The sequence below is a fragment of the Mustela lutreola genome, chromosome 6 (genome assembly GCF_030435805.1).
Source record: "Mustela lutreola isolate mMusLut2 chromosome 6, mMusLut2.pri, whole genome shotgun sequence".
Taxonomy (NCBI): domain Eukaryota; kingdom Metazoa; phylum Chordata; class Mammalia; order Carnivora; family Mustelidae; genus Mustela; species Mustela lutreola.
The window spans coordinates 137696822-137717090 of NC_081295.1; the positions used below are offsets into that span (position 1 = coordinate 137696822).

At 43.6% G+C, this 20269-nt stretch overlaps 1 protein-coding gene across 10 annotated transcripts in view; it reads left to right on the forward strand.

The window, feature by feature from the left end:
• Window positions 1–20269, forward strand: part of FARS2 (phenylalanyl-tRNA synthetase 2, mitochondrial) — a 531358-nt gene that overhangs the window by 423528 nt on the left and 87561 nt on the right. The window contains exon 6 of one of the 10 annotated variants that reach the window (XM_059179169.1): window positions 5061–5541. The exons of the other annotated variants lie outside the window; for them this stretch is intronic. Within the exon in view, the coding sequence (XP_059035152.1) occupies window positions 5061–5094 (34 nt within the window). The 3' untranslated portion in view covers window positions 5095–5541. Of the gene's footprint in view, window positions 1–5060; window positions 5542–20269 lie in introns of those variants that run through there. 10 annotated transcript variants of the gene reach the window in all.

Genomic DNA, 20269 nt, shown 5'->3' on the forward strand with positions numbered 1-20269 from the left:
ATCTCATTTCCGCGACCAGGAAGAGTTCTGGTGAGTTGTCTTAAAGATTTGCCATATTGTAGTTATAAAACAAACAAATTCCAGCCTCCTTTCACTCATTCCCTTGCTCATTCCACAAATGTGAGTGCCTGCCCTATGTCAGGTGGTTCTCCGGGCACTGAGTGTGCCTTCAGTGAATAAAACAGAGCCCCCTTCGTAGAGTACCTAGCCCAGCTGGCACCTCTTCCCTCACAGCAGCTTCTTAGGCAGAAATTTGAAAAGGGTAGGTTGTATCTCCTCTGTTCTGACTCTGATTTGTGTTCTTTGACCAGAAGTTTCCTGTGTAATGTGCACGTGATGTTTAGCCTTCAGCAGGGCTGTTCTTGACTGTCTCAGGCTTTGACTGACAAGGGTGCTGTGTATAAGTACGGTGTCAACGGTGCCCTGAGTTCTTTGGTAGCTAGCATCCATGACATCACTAATAAAATGAGCAGTGCCCGTCAGCTGGCCCTTTGGCCATAGACTCAGAGTCCAGCGAGGGCCCTCAGGCCTTCTGGGAGAGGAGGAACAGGCTCCCTGAGAAAAGCCGGGCTGCCCCAGTCCAGCTTGGTCATGCAAGAAGAAGGGTCTTTGATGGGTCATCACGACCTTTCCTGAACCTGCACCAGGTCCGTGTGTTTCCTCTTGGCAGATCCTAGGTCAGCCCAGCCTTTCCCAGTCCTTCTCTTCAGTGGTAGCTGATCATTTCAGGAAAATAAAATCAGAATTTTAAAACTTTTTCCTGGAGTTGCTGTTTAAAATATTTATCCTTCAAACAAGGATGTTGCCTGACGGATGCATCCTTTGTGAATAATAGCTTGGGCAGCATTGGTTGCCCCTCGGCTTGGGGAAGTGTGTTTCTTCTTAGGATTAGTGGAAGGCTTGGTAAGGAGAATCGTAAGACCAAAAAACTTTTCAGACCCGAAGACCTGAAACTCATGAGGGTAGAACCCAGCCGTTGTAAAGATTGTGCTGAACACATTTATGTGTTCCCTGCGCTCCTCCGTGTGTCAGAAGCCACCCACCCCACTGTGCTCTAGCCTGGTCAGTGAGTGTCTTCCCGCACCTGTCCTAATTATATGCTTTTCTCTCACTATGTCTTCCTAGCCAAATTTTGTCTTCCTTAAACCTAATAAAGCTTGAGTTTCTATCATAGGAGCTGAGAAAACTCTCTTTCCTTACCATTTGAGTAATATTCCTTTCAACTTGATTTTTTTTTTTCATTTATTTTTGTGCCCAGAATCCTGCCTTTCACTCTGTAGTAGCTATATTCGTAACAAATTGCCACAGACTTCATGGCTTAAGACAGTAGGGCTTTATTAGCTTACAACTGTGGAGGTCACGGACTGAAACCAGTTTAACTGGGCTGAGGTCAAGAGGTCAGCAGGGCTGGTTCCCTCTGGAGGCTCTGATGGGAAAATTCCCTCCGTCTTCTGGCTTCCAGTGGCCACCTGCCTCCCTTGACTCGTGGCCCCTTCCTCCCATCACCCAGATTTCTGCCTCTTGCCTCTCATCTCCTCTGACTCTGACGCTCCTGGCCCTGTCTGTCAGGATTCCTTGTGATCACATTGAGCCCACCCCACCACTCACACTCCCCACCTCACGACCCTCAACTTAATCACAGTTGCAGAGTCCCCTCTGCTTGGAAGCAGACATACTCACAGGTTCCAGGGACAAGGATGCAGACATCTGTGGGGGACCATTCTTTCTCCTGCCCCTGAACAAGAGGAAATACTGAGAGAATCACGTGCTTCAGCAATCTGCTTTGTCTTTCATTTAATGCTTGCCCACCGGCGGAGCAGTGAACTTGTAAGCAAAGCCTAGACCACCAGCGTGTTTCTCCTTGAACTTGTTCAATGCTATAGATGTTTTGAGCATCCAGGTGGTGTTTTCCAGTGAGAATGGAAAGCTTGCGAATGGTTACCCATATTGTAGTCTTTGGCCACCCAGCAAATGTCACCTGACAGCCTTTTGGTAGATACTTTATAGATACAATACAGGCACTAAAACATTACACATTTCACATATAATTCTGTAACATAAGTAGTATGTACACATTACACATTTTATTTGCATGTATTTTACATGTATTATATGTACATTATATTATATGTACAGATTGTATATTATATATGTACATTGCATTATATGTACAGGCATTTTGTATAATATGTATATAATAATATTTAAAATATATATAAAAATATGTAAAAGCCTTGAAAAGTCTTTTCAGCTCTTATCCCTGAGTCCTCTTTTTGTGGGTGTATATCTCCAAAAAATAAAACATAATAGGAATTGCCCTTTATTACTGTTCAGCTACCAGCTCCCCCTCAGCTTAGAAGTCTGATTCCTGTATCTTTTCAGGGAGAAGACTTTATCTAAATGGGGGCCGAAGAGCTTAAATCATTCTGGCCGAACCCAGATGAAGGATCGCTGGGTGCCATGAGGGCATCTTTTCCACTCTGCTGCGCTGATCAGATTGTCCAGTCAAGCTTAGGAGAGGAAATGACATGGAAGATCAGATGTGGGAAATCACTTAAATATTTGCCCTCCTTTTAGATCACTGAAGTCCACTCCATTTGCGACACAGAGGTTTTAACCAGCAAGAAGTGGGAAGGTGGCAACAGTAGCACTGGTTCTGGCAGTGGGTTGTTGTAGAGTCCTTGCCCGCGTAAATGAGGTTCTGGCTTCAAAGGGATTTTGGTTATTAGTGCTCCATTGGGATTTATATGCATTTAGCTCCATGAAGCCTGAATTGCATTAATGGTTTTTAAAAGCAGAGAATACTGAAAGGGAACACAGAGTCATCTTCAAAAACTGATGTCCAGTTTGTAACTCTGTTTTCAATAAAAGTGAACATTTTGTATGGTCAGTAGTTTGTAAAGGCCCAGTATCACTTTGTGGTTAAGAGCATGGGCTTGGAGGCCAGCTGCCTGGGTTCAGATCTTGGCTTCGCCACTTACTTGCCATGTTGCCCTAGGCAAATTGTTTAGCTTCTCTGTGCCTCCATTTCCACATCTGTGAGATGGGGGAATAATAAGAAACAGTGCCTTCCTCGGGGTTGCCGTGAAGATTATATAAATGAAGGTATAAAGGGACTTAAGACTGTCTGGCATAAAGTTAGTAAACATTGGTGGTTATTACTAAGTTATTGTTATTACTCCGCAGAGATTGGAAGCATGAACACATTTTTACAAGATTTTCATCCCCAATAGTTACAGCCAAATATAACATGTAAATGCTTCAAGGAAGTGATCACTGAGCTATGCAAATGTATCCTTCTGGGGTCCGAGACGTCATTTAACTACGTTTATCTACAGTAATTATCTCCTCGTACACTTGTTTCTTTAAGAAATAATACATCGCCTAGCACTTTATTGTCATAGCTGTGGTGGCACTTACATTGTGTAAACTGGAGGGAAGTTGCCAAGAATTTTCCATTAATGAACTAAATTTTTCCAGAATGAGATAGATACATTGTTAGCAAACTATGTGACTGGGATATTTGTCAGAAATTTTGGGGGGAGATGCATTTTAGGAGAAATTAAACATTTTCTTCTTCAAGATAAAACCAAGTTGTTAGATCATTTTAACCGCTTGTCAGATTGCTTGATCATCTTTTCCATAGATGCTGCTTGTAAAAAGAGTTCCTGTATGCTCATATCCTATTTCAGATTTGGGTTATTTTTTATTTGAATTACTGCCTCCTGAGCGACCAGGTTACTTGACACTGCTGTTCACCTCTGTTTTATAATTGTTCCCTATAATATTTTGCAATATATTGAGCGATTTTTATGCAAATTGCCAATATTGGACTACAGTTGCTCCTTTATTGTGATCCTTGTTAGCAATACCTGTTACGATTAGCCTTATGGGAGATTTCTCATAGTCACATGTGACTTACTGTACTTAGTACGATTGCTTAGTCCTTGGCTTTGCCCAGCTTTTCTCTCTGCCTGTTTGGGTGTTTAATTATATATTCATCAAATGTGAGACCTGAGAGAAGGATCTTGAAGAGCATATTCTCCTACTGTGTCATTTTACTGTGGAGATTCCTAAACCCAGAGAGACAAGACTTTTCTAGCCAAGACTAATCTGCTAGTTAGAGATCTGCGACTTGATTTTGATTCATCTGGTAACTAAATTAAGGGGATTGAGAAGAGAATCACATTTACACTACATAAAGACCAAAAGGCCTGCCATCTCTTGACGAACTCACAATTTAGAGAGGTGATGGTCAGGTGAATAGATAATTACAGAATTATCTTCTGCTTTCCAGCCCACTGCTCATTCCCCTACACTGGAGTGCCCCATGTCGGGGTGATGTACTTGTTTGGCAGATACTGTTTTAGCCCATCTACACAGTTGTAAACCAGGCAGCTTGTTTTTGATGCCTATCTTTACATTTATCCAATTCCTTCTTTTTTCTATCTGAATCCTCCATCAAAAAACACTAGGAGAGGCACCTGGATGGCTCAGCTGGTTGAGCATCTCACTCTTGGTTTCGGCCCATGTCATGATCTCAAGGTTGTGAAATCAAGCCCCAAGTCAGGCTGCATGCCCAGCACAGAGCTTGCTTGAGATTCTCTCTCTCCTTCTGCCCTTCCCCTATGCTGGCTCTCAGTTGCGCGCTCTCTCTCTCTCTCAATGAATAAATAAATAAAACCTTAAAACACACACATACACACTCATGAGTGCCTAAGCTATGCTGGACACCAGGGTCACTTCAGTGCTACATAATTGGGAAAGAAAATCATAGTCCTTGGCTTCCAATAATTTCTAATCCAGTTGAAGGAGACAGGCATATAAAGAATAACGTACAAAGATATGTTAAAAGAACTGTGACACAAATATGACAGGTGCACTGAAGACCGTTTCAGTCCTGCTAAATCCTCCTAAGGCTTTCACAGATATTTCATGTGTTAGTTACTAGAATGAATTTTAAAATGTATCTTCTCAGGGGCAATTACATTTTTAAATGGGTTGGAAACCTTGCTTTCCTATCTTCTCTCTCTTCCTTCTTTCCCTTTCCTTCCTCTTAGGTTGAGGAACGTGTCCAGAATGTGTCATTTCTGAAAGAGGTCTTGCTGGTAGACTTCGCTCTTGCTCCAGAATGAAGCAGCCACCTTCCTTCTTCACCCCACTCTACAAAGAGAATGCCAGTTACCAATCCTGCACTCCCTCCGTCACAGCGTGGTTACCACCTTCATTCAGTGGTCCGTTCCTTCATTATGTATTTCACCTAAGTATCATTCACCTAAATGTCTACTGTGTGCCAGGCACTGTAGTTACAATAGAAAGCAAAAACAGACAGGCCTGATATTTGTGAAGAGCTTCCAGTTGAGACTAGATGGAGAAACTAAATTATAAAATTACATATAAATGTGGATGCCTGGTTGACTCGGTTGTTAAGCATCTGCCTTCAGCTCAGGTCATGATCCCAGGGCCCTGGGATTGAGCCCTGCTCATCGGGAAGCCTGCTTCTTCCTCTCCCACTCCCCCTGCTTGTGTTCCCTCTCTCCCTGTCAAATAAATAAATAAATAAAATCTTAATAAAAATTACATGTAAATGTGAAATGACAACTTGGTTAAGTGTTATCAGTATGGTGTTTTAAGAATAGCTAAACACTGGGATCAAGGTTGCGTGTGAGGTGGGAAAGAAAAGAACATTCAAAGCTGAGGAACAGTGCCGGCAAGGGTCTGGCAGGAAAAACATGATGCATCAGGGACCCAGTAAGAAGGCCAGTATAGCTGAACAAAAGGGGAAATGTGATAAAGAGGCAGTGGAAGTAGGTACAGCCAGACCATGCTAAGCCTTATTGCCTGTGTAGAGATGTCTCACTTTATCAAGAGTGACAGGAAGCCCCAAAATGTTTTAAACAAAGCCATTTTACATGATTTGATTTGCTTTGCAAAAAGACGTTTTCTGGCCACTCTGTGGAGAATAGATTGGAAGGGGAAAGTGGGGCCACCGGACCAAGATGAGGTTATTGCCAGAGCTACACTAGAGGGGATGGTAGCTGGGACTATGGTTATGGCCAAGGGGGTGAGGGAAGGGAACAGAGCCCAACATGAATACTAAAATTTCCGGAATTTGCTACTTCATTGACTATGAGGACACATAATAGATGACACCAAGTGTCTGACTTACGGAACTGGACAGACAGTGTTGCCATTTGTTGATAAAATGGACATCAGCAGTCAAGATTTAGGTTTGAACACATCGACCTTGAAGTTCACCTGAGATGCTGAGGTAAACATGTTGCACAGGTAGTTTGAAATAGTCTGGACCCAGGAGACATGGGGACTAGAATATACATTTGTGGGTATAATCTTCATTTAGGATATAATTGATACTGAGGGTGTGGAGAAGACTGACTAGAAGACTGGAGTGAGGATAACAAGGGACTTCAGGTGAATCTGGAGGGAACTCAGACATTCAGTGACCAGGTATAAGTTAACAAACCTGAAGAGGAATAGGCAGAGCTGGAGAAGTGAGAGAGCCAGGGCATGTGGGTTGTGGAAGCCAAGGGATGTGTACATTTCAAGGTAATGAGGGTAGCCAACATACCGCAACACATCAGAAGACTAATGACTAACAAAAGGTCATTGTATTTAGGCTTACACAGGAGTCTTTGGTGAAGTTAGTGAAAATGAGCACTCTGGGGAGGTAGAGGCAAAGTTAAAGTGGATTGAGGAAAAGGTAGGATGAGAGGAAACAGAAACGGTGAGTAGAGACAACTCAAGAGGGAAGCAGAGAGGCAAGGTTGTAGTTGGAGGGGTTGCACAGGTCAAGGAAAGTTCTGGAAGAAAGTAGTAAACCTCAGTGTGTTTAGAAGTTAACAGAAAAACACCAGGGTTGAACCCCAATATAAAGTATGGACTTAGGTGAGAAGGATGTGTCAGTGTAGGGTGCTCTGTTGTAACAAATGTAGCCTCTGTCAGGGGGCGCTGATTGTGGGGAGCAGGGAGTATATGGGAAATCTCTGCGCCTACCTCGCCATTTTACTGTGAACCCAAAACTCCTCTAAGAAATAGAGTCTATTAGAAAGTCAATAGAAAGATCCGGTAGAGAAGGAGAGAATGATTATATGCAGGAAGAAGAGAAAAGGGGGATACCGAGTGGTGCATTGTTCTTGAGAAAAGGCAGGACCTCATGGTACCCAAAGCTGAGTGAAGGAGGTGAACAGAGTTGACCTTGGAAAGGAGAGACAGATACCACCGACTTCTCAATTCAGCAATTAGAAATTGCTGGAGTTCCCACCTGAGTGGCTTCTCTTTGCTCTGTGACGTAAGTGGGAGGGCTTTCTTGAAGATGAATGAGGAAGTGGTCAGGTCAGGGTGGTTTGAGGATAATGGAGAACATTTGAAATAGCCTGGCGGAGTGGAGAAGCCAGGCTGTGTGTGTCGGGTGCCGTGAATGGGGGTGAGTGAGCCTGCTCTCCAGAGCCTTCCTACGGGTCTCACATTGCCGACACAGGCCAACCCAGCCTCCTTCCTTCTTTGGGAAGCCTTTTGCCGAAGTGATCTCTTGAAGTTAGCGTGTTCAGCTGGACAGAAAGCTATTTTACATTGAAGAAAGGAAAAACGTTCTTATTGTTCTGCTTAGATTTCCTAGTTGGGCTACGTTTGACATGGACCCAGGCCACTGTAATTTTTTACAAACTTCTTACCATGGGTTATCCTGCCTCAAGATGTTTTTAAATTCACAACATTTTTCCCCCTCAATATTCTCTTCTTCTCCCGGCTCTTTATTACAGACCGTATGTTTCATTTGTTACGTGTCCCCGTTGCTTACAGTGTTATTGCTGCTGTTCTATATGCATATTATTACTTTAGTTTTGCAGGGACTTCCCTGTGAATAGCAGAATGTAATTTATGAAATATGACAATCATCGTCATAACACCTGTGTGCTCTGTGTTACCCGCACGCCGGCAGCCACGTGCAAGTAGTTAGCCGCACTGCCAGCTTCCAGAACTTGGTGCTGCCTCCTCTGGCCTTTACTGTTTGAACTGCTTTAGGAGCAAGTGTGTTTAGGTTAGTTGAAACATGTGTCAAGACACATAATTCTACTTTTAGCTATTAGTCAAAATCACGATTCTAATAAAGGAATGCTAATTAGTTAACTTTCCAGGTTCTTTCGTGAGAAGCTAGCAATGTGTAACTGGCATGGCAGTGGTCAAAAGGGGAGATCCTCAGGGGAGACTGGCTAAGTCTGAATGTTGGCCACGTGTGCCCCTGGGCAGGTTATAACTTCTTTGTGCTCCCTTTTTACTTCTGTATAAAAAAAGCCTAATGCTACCCATCTCGTGTGATTATTATAAGGACTGAAAGAGTTAATTCACCTAAAACAATGCCTGACACGTCATAAGCACTTAATAGACTCTAGCTGTGGGGCGCCTGGGTGGCTCCGTGGTTAGGCATCTGCCTTCAGCTCAGGTCCTGAGCCTCGGGTCCTGGGACGGGGTCCGGCATTAGGCCCCCTGCTCGGTGGAGAGTCCGCCTCTCCCGCTCCTCCACGCCTCCTCCTTTCCCTTTGTCCCTCCCCACCACCGACTCAGGCTCACATGTTCTGTCTTCTCTCGAATAAATAAATAAAGCCTTCTTAAAAAATAGAGTCTAGCTGTTATTGTATATACTAGAATGTGCTTCCGAAGTCTCTTATCTTCTGCCGCCTCCTCTTGTTGGCGGTTCTGTGTAGGAGACACTTCGTTTTCATCACATGCAGCTTTGAAATTAGGTTACTGTAGGCCCAGTTTTTCAGTGTCTCAATTAATATGACCTCTAGTAATAAGATTGTGTATTATCAATCTTAATTTGTCATTGCTCATATATGCAATCTGCAGTATTTATTCCCTTTGTTTTAAAGACACCCTCCCAGGGGGCCCCACATGGCTCTCAGAGACAGGGAATAGCTCCAGCCAGCCTGGTACAGATAAGAAACATACCTTTTCAGCTCTTTTAAATTATGTGGCAGAGGAATCAGATGATTGAACTTTCTAGAAAATGTTCTTCCTAAGTCTGTTTGGATGGAATCATTTGCTGTAAAGATCCAGTGTTATTCAGAGCCACTCTGCTCTCTTAATTGAAAAGCTCTGACATTGACATTGAAGAGAGATTGCCTTTGGGCCCACCAGCAGACAGCTTTCTATAGCGTCTTGTATTGTTAATGATTCAGAGAATGTTTTCCAATGAGATCAGAAGCAACCCACTAACGAAAAAGTGGAGAGAACTTAATAGCTTAAAAGAGCAGACGAGGGATGTGAGAAAACCTAAAAAAAAGACAAAACCTAGTGTGGAAGAAGGGGCGGGGCTAGTTCCATGGCAAATTTGTCATTCGTCCCAGCCCAGTGACTCAGAAAATTTGTTCCAGTAGGAAGAGAGGTGACAAGTAATCCTGTCGTAAAGGACGGTGAAGATGTCTCGGACATGATGTGAGGGAAGCCAGAGACAGATCTGGAGTGAATTTGGACCAGGTCCTGCCCTATAGATCTGGAGAAAAGATGACCCCAGCACTGCTGTTGTTTGCTCCTGGGCCATGTCAGTGTGTCTGCTGGGGGCACACAGGACGAGCTGTCCACGTGCTGCCAGCACCATATGCCCTGCAGGTGCTCACAGGTCCCTGCAGGAACATGGCTTTGTTCCCAGCCCAGAGCTACCGTCTTCCTCCACCTTCCTCAGCCTTCCTCAGCGGGACCCACTGCTGACAGCTCAGCCGTGGAAGTGCAGACCGAACACAAATTAAGTGGCAGTCTTGGGATTCTAAAGAAAAAGGGAAACTTTTTCATTTTAGAAATGAAAAACGTAATGTCTGCTATGTCAAGTCACTGTATGTCCCCTGAAATGGCTTCATCTCTATGCTAATTTCATACTGAAAATAGAAACTCTCCTGTACTGGAAGAGGAGAGAAATAGCTGGAAATCAAAGATACCAGAGTGGCTAAGAGCCAAGTAGGCTCCTTCAACTCAGTCCCACTGAGAAAGGTTGTCTAGGCTGAGCTGGTGCTCGAGACCACCAGCATTGCACTGAGGGCCACACTGGGGAACCAAGGGCATCACCTCTCACCTGGCAAATGAGCCCCCAAGCCCCAGTCATGGATTCGTGAGCCCGAGAGTCTGCATGTGTCTCCTGGGTCTTCTACCAGTGATTTCCCTGGCATATCCACAGCCCCAAACTGATTTCCCCCACTTCTCTTTTAAATGAATATTAATTCCTAAAAAGCATCATCTGAAAATCACAAAGTAACCCTTAATTCCATGGCTGTAGATTCTTTGAATGAGGGACATTGTATTATGTTTAGCTCTGGACTTGTCTGCTTCTCTCGGTAGAACATGAGATGTTGAGGACGGGAACCTCATCTCTGTCCCTTTAGCACTAATGTGGGTTCTTCCTCGGAGCAGACACTTATTATATTATACACTTGTTGAATTTTATAACTATGATCTCTGGAGATTCCCAAGGGTCTATCCCCTTGTTGTTCAAGGGCAGTTGGACATTTTCACTGCTTTTTAACTGGCTTCCCACAGACACCTCTCTGTCAGTTTGGTCCTGCCAGTTCTCTTGACCTACTTTTCTGTATCCCTTTGTATATGATGATACTGGCTTTTTGTTTTATTTATGTTGTTTTAAAGAGACAATCCATAATGAAGAGGGAGTACACTTCTAAGTTTACTGGACTAAGATCAGTAGGAAAAAGTACGAGAGATTGATCTCAGCTCCATACAAGCAGCTTTCTAATGACGGGGGCTGTCTAAGAAGGACCAAGAATGTGTTCGAGCAGAAGCTGGGTGGTCACATAAGACAATGCTCACCCTGAGATTCAGCGGGCTAAGTTTCTGACTGATGGCTGACCTTGAGGACCCTCTCAGCCTTACTATCTGGCACCTCAGCTGACAGATGGCAGTGGAGGAGATGGGCAGAGGGATAGGAGGCCGTGTTGCTTGAGCCCATGGGGCCCAGCTTCGAGAATGCACAGAGAATGCTGACTGGGCAGGCATGCTGGGACCATAATGCAGCTTGTCTTCAAAGCGGAAAGAATTTCGTGGAGACCTCGTACTCACACACTCCTGAGACACAGGGGCGTGGATTTGTGCGTCCGTGGTGGTTTCTGTCTGCTTGATAATAAGGCTTTAAGCTTTATGTTTCCGTTGTATTCATTTCCCCCTCCTATTAGGATGTCTGAACCAGAAACATGCAGCCCTGGACAGGCATTTTAGTGACCTAGAATGACCTAGAATAGAGAAAAGTACATTATAAACAGTTTTGGAAACGTAAGGGACTAAAATGTGTTTAGCCATTTGGAAAGATAATGGAAATTGTGCTTCTTTCTTTTAACTACTTCCTTTGAAGTGTAACTATATAGTATTGCCTTTTTAATTCTTTCACAAAACAGGCCCTGGCAGAATTCAAGTGGTAAAGGAAAAGCTAGTGACTAGCCAGCTGCAGGGTGACAACTCAGCAGAAGGAGAGAGCTTCCTGTTTCTGCCTATGGCAGCCCCACCCTTCGGAACAGAAGGAGATGGTGACATGGCAGGGTGTCGTGAGGGATCTGGAAAGACGTGGCTGTAATTGTAGAGGCGTTGACATTGAAGAGACCCAAAAAGGAGCGGTGCATCCGGCCCCCTGGTAGGACCCAGAGGTGGAAAGGCAGGTTCATAGCCATAGAAGGTCAAGGACGCTGTACTTGAAAAGGCTCTGGTGATGATTGAATCACTGAACTCAGTTAACCCCCAGATCCCGGGTACCTCGCATGTGTTATGCTCTGAAGTAGGCACGGTGAGGTATGCAGAGAAGAATGCCATAACTCCCTCTACTAACTTAACACGTTCGTCCTAAGTGGCAGCGATTTGTTGGAAGAGCGAGAAAGAGCGAAGCACATGAATGTGCTCAGGAAACACTTGCTGGTTAACAGCCACTGCGGGTCCTGGAATGCGCGTTGAGTTAGACGACATGCCAGCGCAAATGCTCCGTGAGTGCTCTTTTCCTAACAAGACAGCAGCCCGCCCAAGTGGGCCAGGACAGTGCTGAGTCTTCCCCTGGACAGTACCGGGAGCTCCAGGCTGCTTGCTGGTGGAAAGGGCAAAAATTTAATCAATATTTAATGCCTGATGGAGATTTACCACGTATTATACATATGCAGTGCTAGACAGTGAAGATACAAAAACAGACAAAAATAATCAAACTGCAATTAAGATCGTGACCACCAAAACCAAAATCTGGGGAGAAGAAGGAGGAGGGATCTTTTGATTTTAAAGATAGCCCCTGAAAAATAGTCAGTACCAGTCACAGAGCCAGCAGCTGAATCCATAGAATTAATAGGATGTCAGAACCAGATGACCCCTTAGATCTGTTCGAATCTGTTATTTTACAAACGGGGAAATGGAGACCCAGCGAGGAGAGGCGAAGTCATCAGCCACGTTTAGTTTGCATTTTCTTCTTGTCTGTGTTTACAGTAGGTAAATGCACCTTAACTTTTGTGGGTTGATGAAGACAGATGCTCTCTCTTCTTCAACTGTGTTGGCTGCTGGTGACCACCTCCTCGAGCAAGAGAAGCTCTTTCTGACACTGATGAGGAATTATGCCTGTGGTGTGTGAGTTTCCTGAGCTGCTGAGCTTTGTCTCCAGTCCCCTGCTTTATTGTTTCCTGGCACACGCCGCTTTCATGCCCACCATCAGAGAGTTTCTCTCCACTGTTCCTCGGCCCCACTCCTTCAGAAGTCTCTGTACACTGACAAAAAATAGTTGGTCTGAAAACAGATGAGAGGTTTTTTAAATTTGGCTTTTTTTCCCCCAAGGGATGATGTAGGGCTCAGTAGCTTCAGTTCTGTTGAATTTCACTTCTAAATGGTGATGACTTGTATATAAGATGGACTTTATTTCCTGTTTTATTTGAATTTGATACACAGCCACATTAGCAAATATTTAATTTATGCTCGCTCTCATCCTGTTGGGCATCGGCAGCTAATGTTAATGACGCCGCACCAGTTTCAGCCTGGGAGTGACTTACCCAGATGTCTGTACGATACCGAAGCAGCCGGTCGATTGATTGTTTCCGGCAGATAGAGAGATCAGCGGGAAAAGAACCCCCAAAACTGAACTAAATGAATTGATTTTTGAGGTAGCTTTTACTGCTTGATTCAGGCAAAACTTTTCATCTTTTATTCGTCATTTAGAAACAGCTGAAGCAAAAATGTATGGCTTCAAAGACATATCCAAGTCCGAATTTTACCTTCTAGGTACTCTCTGCCTTGACCAAGTTACTGAACTTCTCTGGGCTTCAGGGTTTCCACTTGTAAAAATAGGGATCCTAACAGTCACTGCATAGTGTTTTCAAGAGAGTTGTGTTTAAATATTAAATCTAAGGCACCTAGCACAAGACCTGAAACAAACAAACCAATGTTAAATGTTAATTCCCATTTTGCTTAAAAAGAGTCATCCCGGACGGTTAACTTCCCTGTCTACCGCAAATGTGCCCTCCCCGTACGGTGCTGTGTGAGGAGAGAGGTGGTGGTGCTGGTGGACGGTCTTTCAGCTGCAATTCTGGACTTTCTGAGTTCTGCCCCACACGGTGCTTCAGAGACTCAGGGGACAGCAAAACAGAGCAGGGGGCTTTCCAGAGTGACACCTCGCTAGCTGTGAGCGCCCGCAGCCCCCAGGGCTGATGCAGGCTGAGTGGCTCTGAGCTAGCACACTTCCGCCTCCTTTTCGACCCACACCTGCAGGGCTCTCCATCCACCCCCACGGTTCCCAGCCTTTGAGGGGACACAGGGACAGGGTGGGCAGAAGTGAGGCTGGCTCTAAGAGGTATCAGCAACATCCCACCCCTTGTATTCAGTCCTCATTTTCATTCGTATCCAAGCATGCTTTTATTATACATTTTCTTTTGTGAGCCTCTTGAAGTCCTTTGTAGAATAAGGCAAGATAGAAAAACACGAAGCTTCAGAGATCACATATACCAATTAAACACGGTGTGTTAATAGCATGCACACAGAAATAGGGGTAACATAGACTGTGCCCCAGATGAACTCATGTAGGCAGGGCGTCCAGTGGCCAGCACCGCCCACAGGCAGTCTGGTTATCCGTCAAGTCATAGTTAGGTTCTCCTTCTGGAATCACATAAATCAATAGCAAGCAAATTGACTTATAAGGAACAGGCAGCGCACCTCACTAATCATCGCAGAGATGTTCCTGCAGGAAGTCGTCTGTTTACAGGGCTGAGTCTCCTCAGCTTTTAGCTTCTGGAAAGCAGAGACCAGTACTCAGCCCACAACCGATGCATAATAAATGCAAAAGGGATGAGTGGATAAGTGAGAATTTTTTAAATGGGGAGATTATTCAGAATAAATGAAGTATAGAATATTGGAATATTTTATAAGGAATGGCAGTTTGAACAAGTTGTTATGACTCGTAGGTACTTTCAGAAACACAGACTGTTCCCCTAACCAAATGCTACTGAGGAAGATCCTGCTTTAATGGATAAGTAAACATGATTTCTCATTAGCATGCACAGCACTGACGCCCAATTTCGTGGTTTTTTTTTTTTTTTAAATAAACACAATTTTTAAGTGTTTCCATGAAGCTCGTTCTCTAGAAAAGCTTATCATCTGATTTGCAGTGTTCATTTTCCTAGCAGGCCCTGCTCTACCGACAGTATAAAGTTTCAGCTGGGACTCCTCCCAATTATTACTAATTCTTAATGAAGACAAAATCGGGTGGTTTTACTGAATTTATATTTGCCTGAAACATTTTTATATTTGGTGTCCCTATTGTGCCTGTCCAGGACTATACATCGAACAGCCTTCAGTGTGGGCCCGACTATATGAAAAATTTGAATGTTCACGCGCTATAATAAATAATGAGTGTCAGTGAACTCATTATGGTAAATCCTTAGGTAATTACTTTCTGCCTTAGTTAGGGGACGTATGGTAGCAAGAGCTAAAATTACTCCATCTCGAGACAAACCCTGAGGTGGCTGTTAGAGTTAAATATAATTCATTTGCAGCATGTTTATTATAGTTAAATTTAACTAATTTGGGGCCTGTTGCTGGCCAACAGCTGAGGAGGAGGAAGTTTCAGCGTCCATGAGTTCCTCAGAAAGAAAAATGAGGCTCCACGACCAAGCTTTCAGAACATGACGTAAGAGCTACTCCCACTCTGTCTCCGCTCTTCCTGTCCCCCAGAGTTGGATGGCTTTGTTGCTCAAAGTGGCTGGCTAATGAGCTATCCAGGCACTGAATTATGTGGCGTAGCAAGAGGTAATCGCAGCCTTAAACTGGTGTTCTGTTCAGTTCTCTGTTTCGATTTGGAACTTCCTAAAGTCCCAGGAAGAACCATTCTATCCAAGGTCATGGAGAGACAGATTTCTCTGCGAGTTAAAAGTAGGCTCCCACCTTTTACGCCCTGCTGCATCTCGAAATCACAGGGCCAGTTTGGGTGTTATTTCTCCCTAGGCATTCCAGCCTGAGAGTGTTTACTCTGGGAAAAAATGTAAAAAGAAGGACTTCTTCAAAGAACCAAAAACATGTTTACAGAGGGTCCTTTACCACTTAAAGATATTTCTGCTGAAGAAACACTTTTTAGAGTAGAATTTGTCTCGTGAGAGCTCTCCTGAGCTAAATGGCTTACTCTTCCAAAGACAGTGAGGGGACACACGCACAAGAAACAGCATGCAGAGGTGAACATTTACAAGCCTTCCACTTTTGTCCAAGAATAAAAGTTAGGAATCACTGTAGGTGGACTGTTCCCCAGAAGACAGAAATAGGGCCAGGAAAGGAAACAAAATTCCAATCATCGTGAGGAATGAGGATTTGAGGAAAACATTGTCCTACTTTTTAACAAAAATACCATGTATCTACTTTGGAAACATGTGTGCCGTTCTAATCACTCAAGAGAAGATGGCAGTTGGAGAAACTCCAGAGGAGGATGAGTGGATGGGGACAGGAGTCAGTAGGGGGCTGTAGGAGAGTTAGAAAGAGCAGAGTCTCTTCAGTGGGAAGACAAGAGGATGAAGATAGCCCCAAAGTATATCGAGTCTAATGCCGGTTCACTGGGGTCAGGAGGTTTCCTTCACCACATCCGAAGTGCAAAGCCAATGGGGCAGGAGCACCTACCCGCCCCTGCAGCCCCCAAGACCCTACCAGGCACAGCCAACCCAGCCTCCTGAACCCCAGTCACGTCCCCACCCTTCCCTCATGAACCCCAGTCATTGCCAAGGTCACTCAGCGTAAGAAGGTGAGCTTTCTGACTCAAAAGGTGAGCGTAAGAAGGTGAGCTTTCTTTCCACTGCACCATAGTCACTTGCCTTGGACCCAGACCCTTCCAAAAACTCCCCTTTTACATTTTGATCAGACATGCTCCAGCCATGGGAATGGTTTGCGACTCTAATGCGTGAGCTGTGATATGCAAAGTAAACTGTACAGGTTATGTAATTTCAGGGGCAGTTAACTTTTCCAGAATTCTGGTGTCAAAACGAAGATTTCATTTTGGCCATTAAAATCCAGGAAAACATAATACAGCTTTTCTGTACCTCCCCCACCATCCCCCCCACCCCCTTAAAAATAGCATCTGAAGTCTCAGCGTAGCTGAGTCACTCCTTGGTGTGATTCCGGGCTGGGTCGCAACTGGACCTGTCAGAATGAGGCCACAGTGATTCATGACGGAAACCAAGTTTGGTTGCCACTGACAACATGTGTTCCTTTCTGTTTTTGGAGTTTGGCCACACCATATTTTGCCTTTGGAGTAGCAACACCTTTGCATAGTGATAGTAATAGGATGAGATGAGCCACTGCAGTGAATGCCCCCTCTGGGCCCTCCCGCTATGACACACAGAATCCCTAGCCACTCGTTAGGGGACAGCATGGGCAATTAGCATAACCAGAGACCAAGGGAGACCGTAGTTGTGCAAGATGTTTGTCCCCTCTACCATTGCAGCTTCACATCAAGTCTGTCTACCAGCCGAGCATTCCAGCACCTTCTATGTACCCCAAACAATGGAGAACAAAACATGGAAGAGCTGTGCTTCCTACCCTAAAGGAACTTGAGGCAGCATAAACCAGTGACAGCAGTAGCCTATACTTCCCATGATGAGTCCCACAGTCTGTGTGTCTGCTTCAGACCCACTTGCCCATCGAAGGCAAAAGCCCCGTCGTGTGCTACTGCGTGTGCCTGGCACAGGTTCAGGAAATCAGTCATGACTATGGAACTGGAGTGAATGGGTCATGCCCGCAGCCCCCGCTGGCCTCCCTCTGCACTCAGGATCCAGTCGGCACACCTTCTCGGGGAGCCGATTTGAGCCCACTCCTCCAGACTTGGTGCAGGTATCCAGAGAAGGGAGAGGAGGATACCTCTCAGTAAGGATGCAGTTACAATGGTTTTAGTTCAAAAGTGGGACTTTGACAGTAAAGAATTCTGTACTCCCCCACATTTGTGTGGAACTTGGCCAAACTTATGCCAGCTGGACTTGTGCTAGCTCTTTTGAGGGGCAGATATAAGAATCATGGGTATTTCCCAAGAAATAGAGCTGCTCTGAAATGGTGTTGATGCTCGTTTCAGATAAACTCGGACTTATGGGACATATAGAGCCGAGCTTCCCAAATAGAGCACCTTAGTGTACAGATTACACACATAGATGTGCACACAGCCATCTCCGGAGCCCCTTGGACACCTCGACATGCCTGCTGCGTGGAATGGATTCTACACATGAATAAATAGACATAGATACAATGCATCTATACTTTGCAGAAGACTAGAAGAATATACAAGCTGTTAACTGCTTATGTCTGGATGGTAGGATTGTGGTATCTTTTAATTTTTTTACATATCTGTCTTCATTTTTATATAATTTATATGCATTAATTACATAATTTTTTAAGTCAACCAAAACCTAACCAAAATGTTGAAGTAAGGTTTGGTGGTCCAGCCACCAAAGGTTTGGTGGTCCAGCCAAAGATTTATGTATTTATGTATGTGTTGTATTCCAACACTGACATAGAAACCATTTGTCTTCTTTTGGGTTGGGTTGGTTTTTTGTTTTGTTTTGTTTTGTTTTATGTTTTTTTGGTCATTTTTAAAATGACTATTTTCAGCTGGTGCATACTCTTGAGGCAAAAGAAAAACAAACAAACAAGAAAGAAGGAAATGGGAAAGCAGATGTCACAAATCAGAGAAATTGTTGCACGTCGACATATTCACACCATTTATTTTCTTTGCGTCTACATGCCCAAATTGGTAATAGCCCAAACTTTCTCCATTTGTAAAAAGTCTCATAAGGTCAACTTCCTGTTATGTCTGAGAGCTTTATTAAGAGAAAAATCTGTTGGTCAGATGTTAGCTCCAGTGGGCCCAACTACTGGGGACAAGGATGCTTGGCCCCTGGAGCGTGTGGAAACACACCGGAGCGGTAGACAGGCTGGGAGATCTCGTTTCCGCCCTCTTCCTCCCCTTACCTGCAGCCATAGGCACGAGGTGATGATTTGATGATTTTTATGTTTTGTGGCATGTTACACTGATAAAACGTGTATGGTGGTTTCAGAACAGTTCTGTGAGTGCCTAATTTCTTTTTGCCTGGGCTCAGATTCTTCAGCAGGGGTCAGGGGCATGATATTTTACCTTTTTCTCACAATGGAATGCCTGTAACCTAAATAAGATCAATATCGTTGTTCTTCTGGGAGAAGGACTATTTTCACCAGTTTTCAACATTATAAAATACTTCCCTATTGGGAACTGTGACATTTTGTACTCAGAGGGATTTTTAAGAGATTGTCCAGTCCTGGTTCTTCATTATACAAATGAAAAAGTTGAAACCAGCACAGTTGAAGGAAAAATGCCCTAAGTCCCAAGAAGTGGTTAGTGGCCACCCTGAGCCTAGTTCTCTTTTTACTACTTCTATCCTGTACTTTTTACTTAAGATTTCCCAATTATTATGGATACTTAATGTTTTCTAATCTGCATTTTTTAGGAAGAAAAGAAATAGAAAGCATAGTGCCTGGTACAACATAGGTAGTCAATAAATAGTTGGTGAAGAAGGTATTGATAAGCTTACTTATATTTACCTATTAAGTCAATAAAAAATTACAAGACATTTACAGACACAAATACATAGATTGGTAGAATAGGTAGATGACTGGGAACACACATGCCATTACCAGCTACTTATTAATAAGTATCATAAGTACTAATAACGATTATTAATTAATAAGTAGTTGGTAATGGCATGCATTCTCTCCAGCAGCACAAGGATTTAGTTACCATGTGTCCCCAGTCTCCATGGCTCTCTTCAAAGGAAGTAACTCTGGAGAGAAATGACCAGAGAGTTTAAGAGAAAGAGAAAATATACTCCTTTTCAGTGAAACCCTAGCAGTGAAACCTTCAGCAGCAGGATTGCTGAAGTCAGAAAGCCATACATAACTGTGTGCATGTGTTGTGAAATCAGTATTGTCTACAGTAACTCTTTGTTTAATTATAAAATGTGTCACCTGTCATTCCAGGTGTACCAACTATAGTGTTAAGGAGACCTTTCAGATTAGGATAAATCCTAGAGGTAACATAGTAAGAACATCACCCAGTAATTAAATATTATATCTTTATTTTGGATTTGTGCTTTCAGTTTTTTTTTAATTTTGCAAGAGTAACATAGAAAACATTAAAAGAAGAGCTAATCTTCACCAAATGGAGTGAAAAAATTCAAGATAAAGAAAACAAACCTGGACAAATTCATAAATCCCCTACAGAAGGGAACATTGTTTTCCTCGTGTTTTCCATTGGTTCACATACCCGGCAGGAAGTTAAATTTCATTTCCTTTTCAAATCACAGAATGTGTTTTCTTAATCACCTTCTCTACATATTGAACAACATCTTGATCATAATAGTGGCATATGCTACATTGAAACTATGGCGAAAATCATTCTTTTTCCCCCACCTAAGGGATATTTCACTTTTTTATGGAAGGAAAGAGGCATTGAAAGTATAAATTAAAATAAAGATAACTACTATTAAATTTGGTTAGGCTCCTATAAAAAATAATGAAAGAGCAGTCCAAACAACCTGAATCAAGTTTGCTACAGAAAAGTTTAATTAACACACTACACTGAAGTTTGCAGGAACATTTTCTTTGTGATACGTAAAGACGTTAGTCTCACTAATCAAGGAAACTCACCTGAAGAGGACCTTACATGAATTGGGTGTTTCCATACCCACCTACTATTGGTGAGTTCATTTATTTGACTCTTCTTTTTCTCTCCTTCATTCTCATA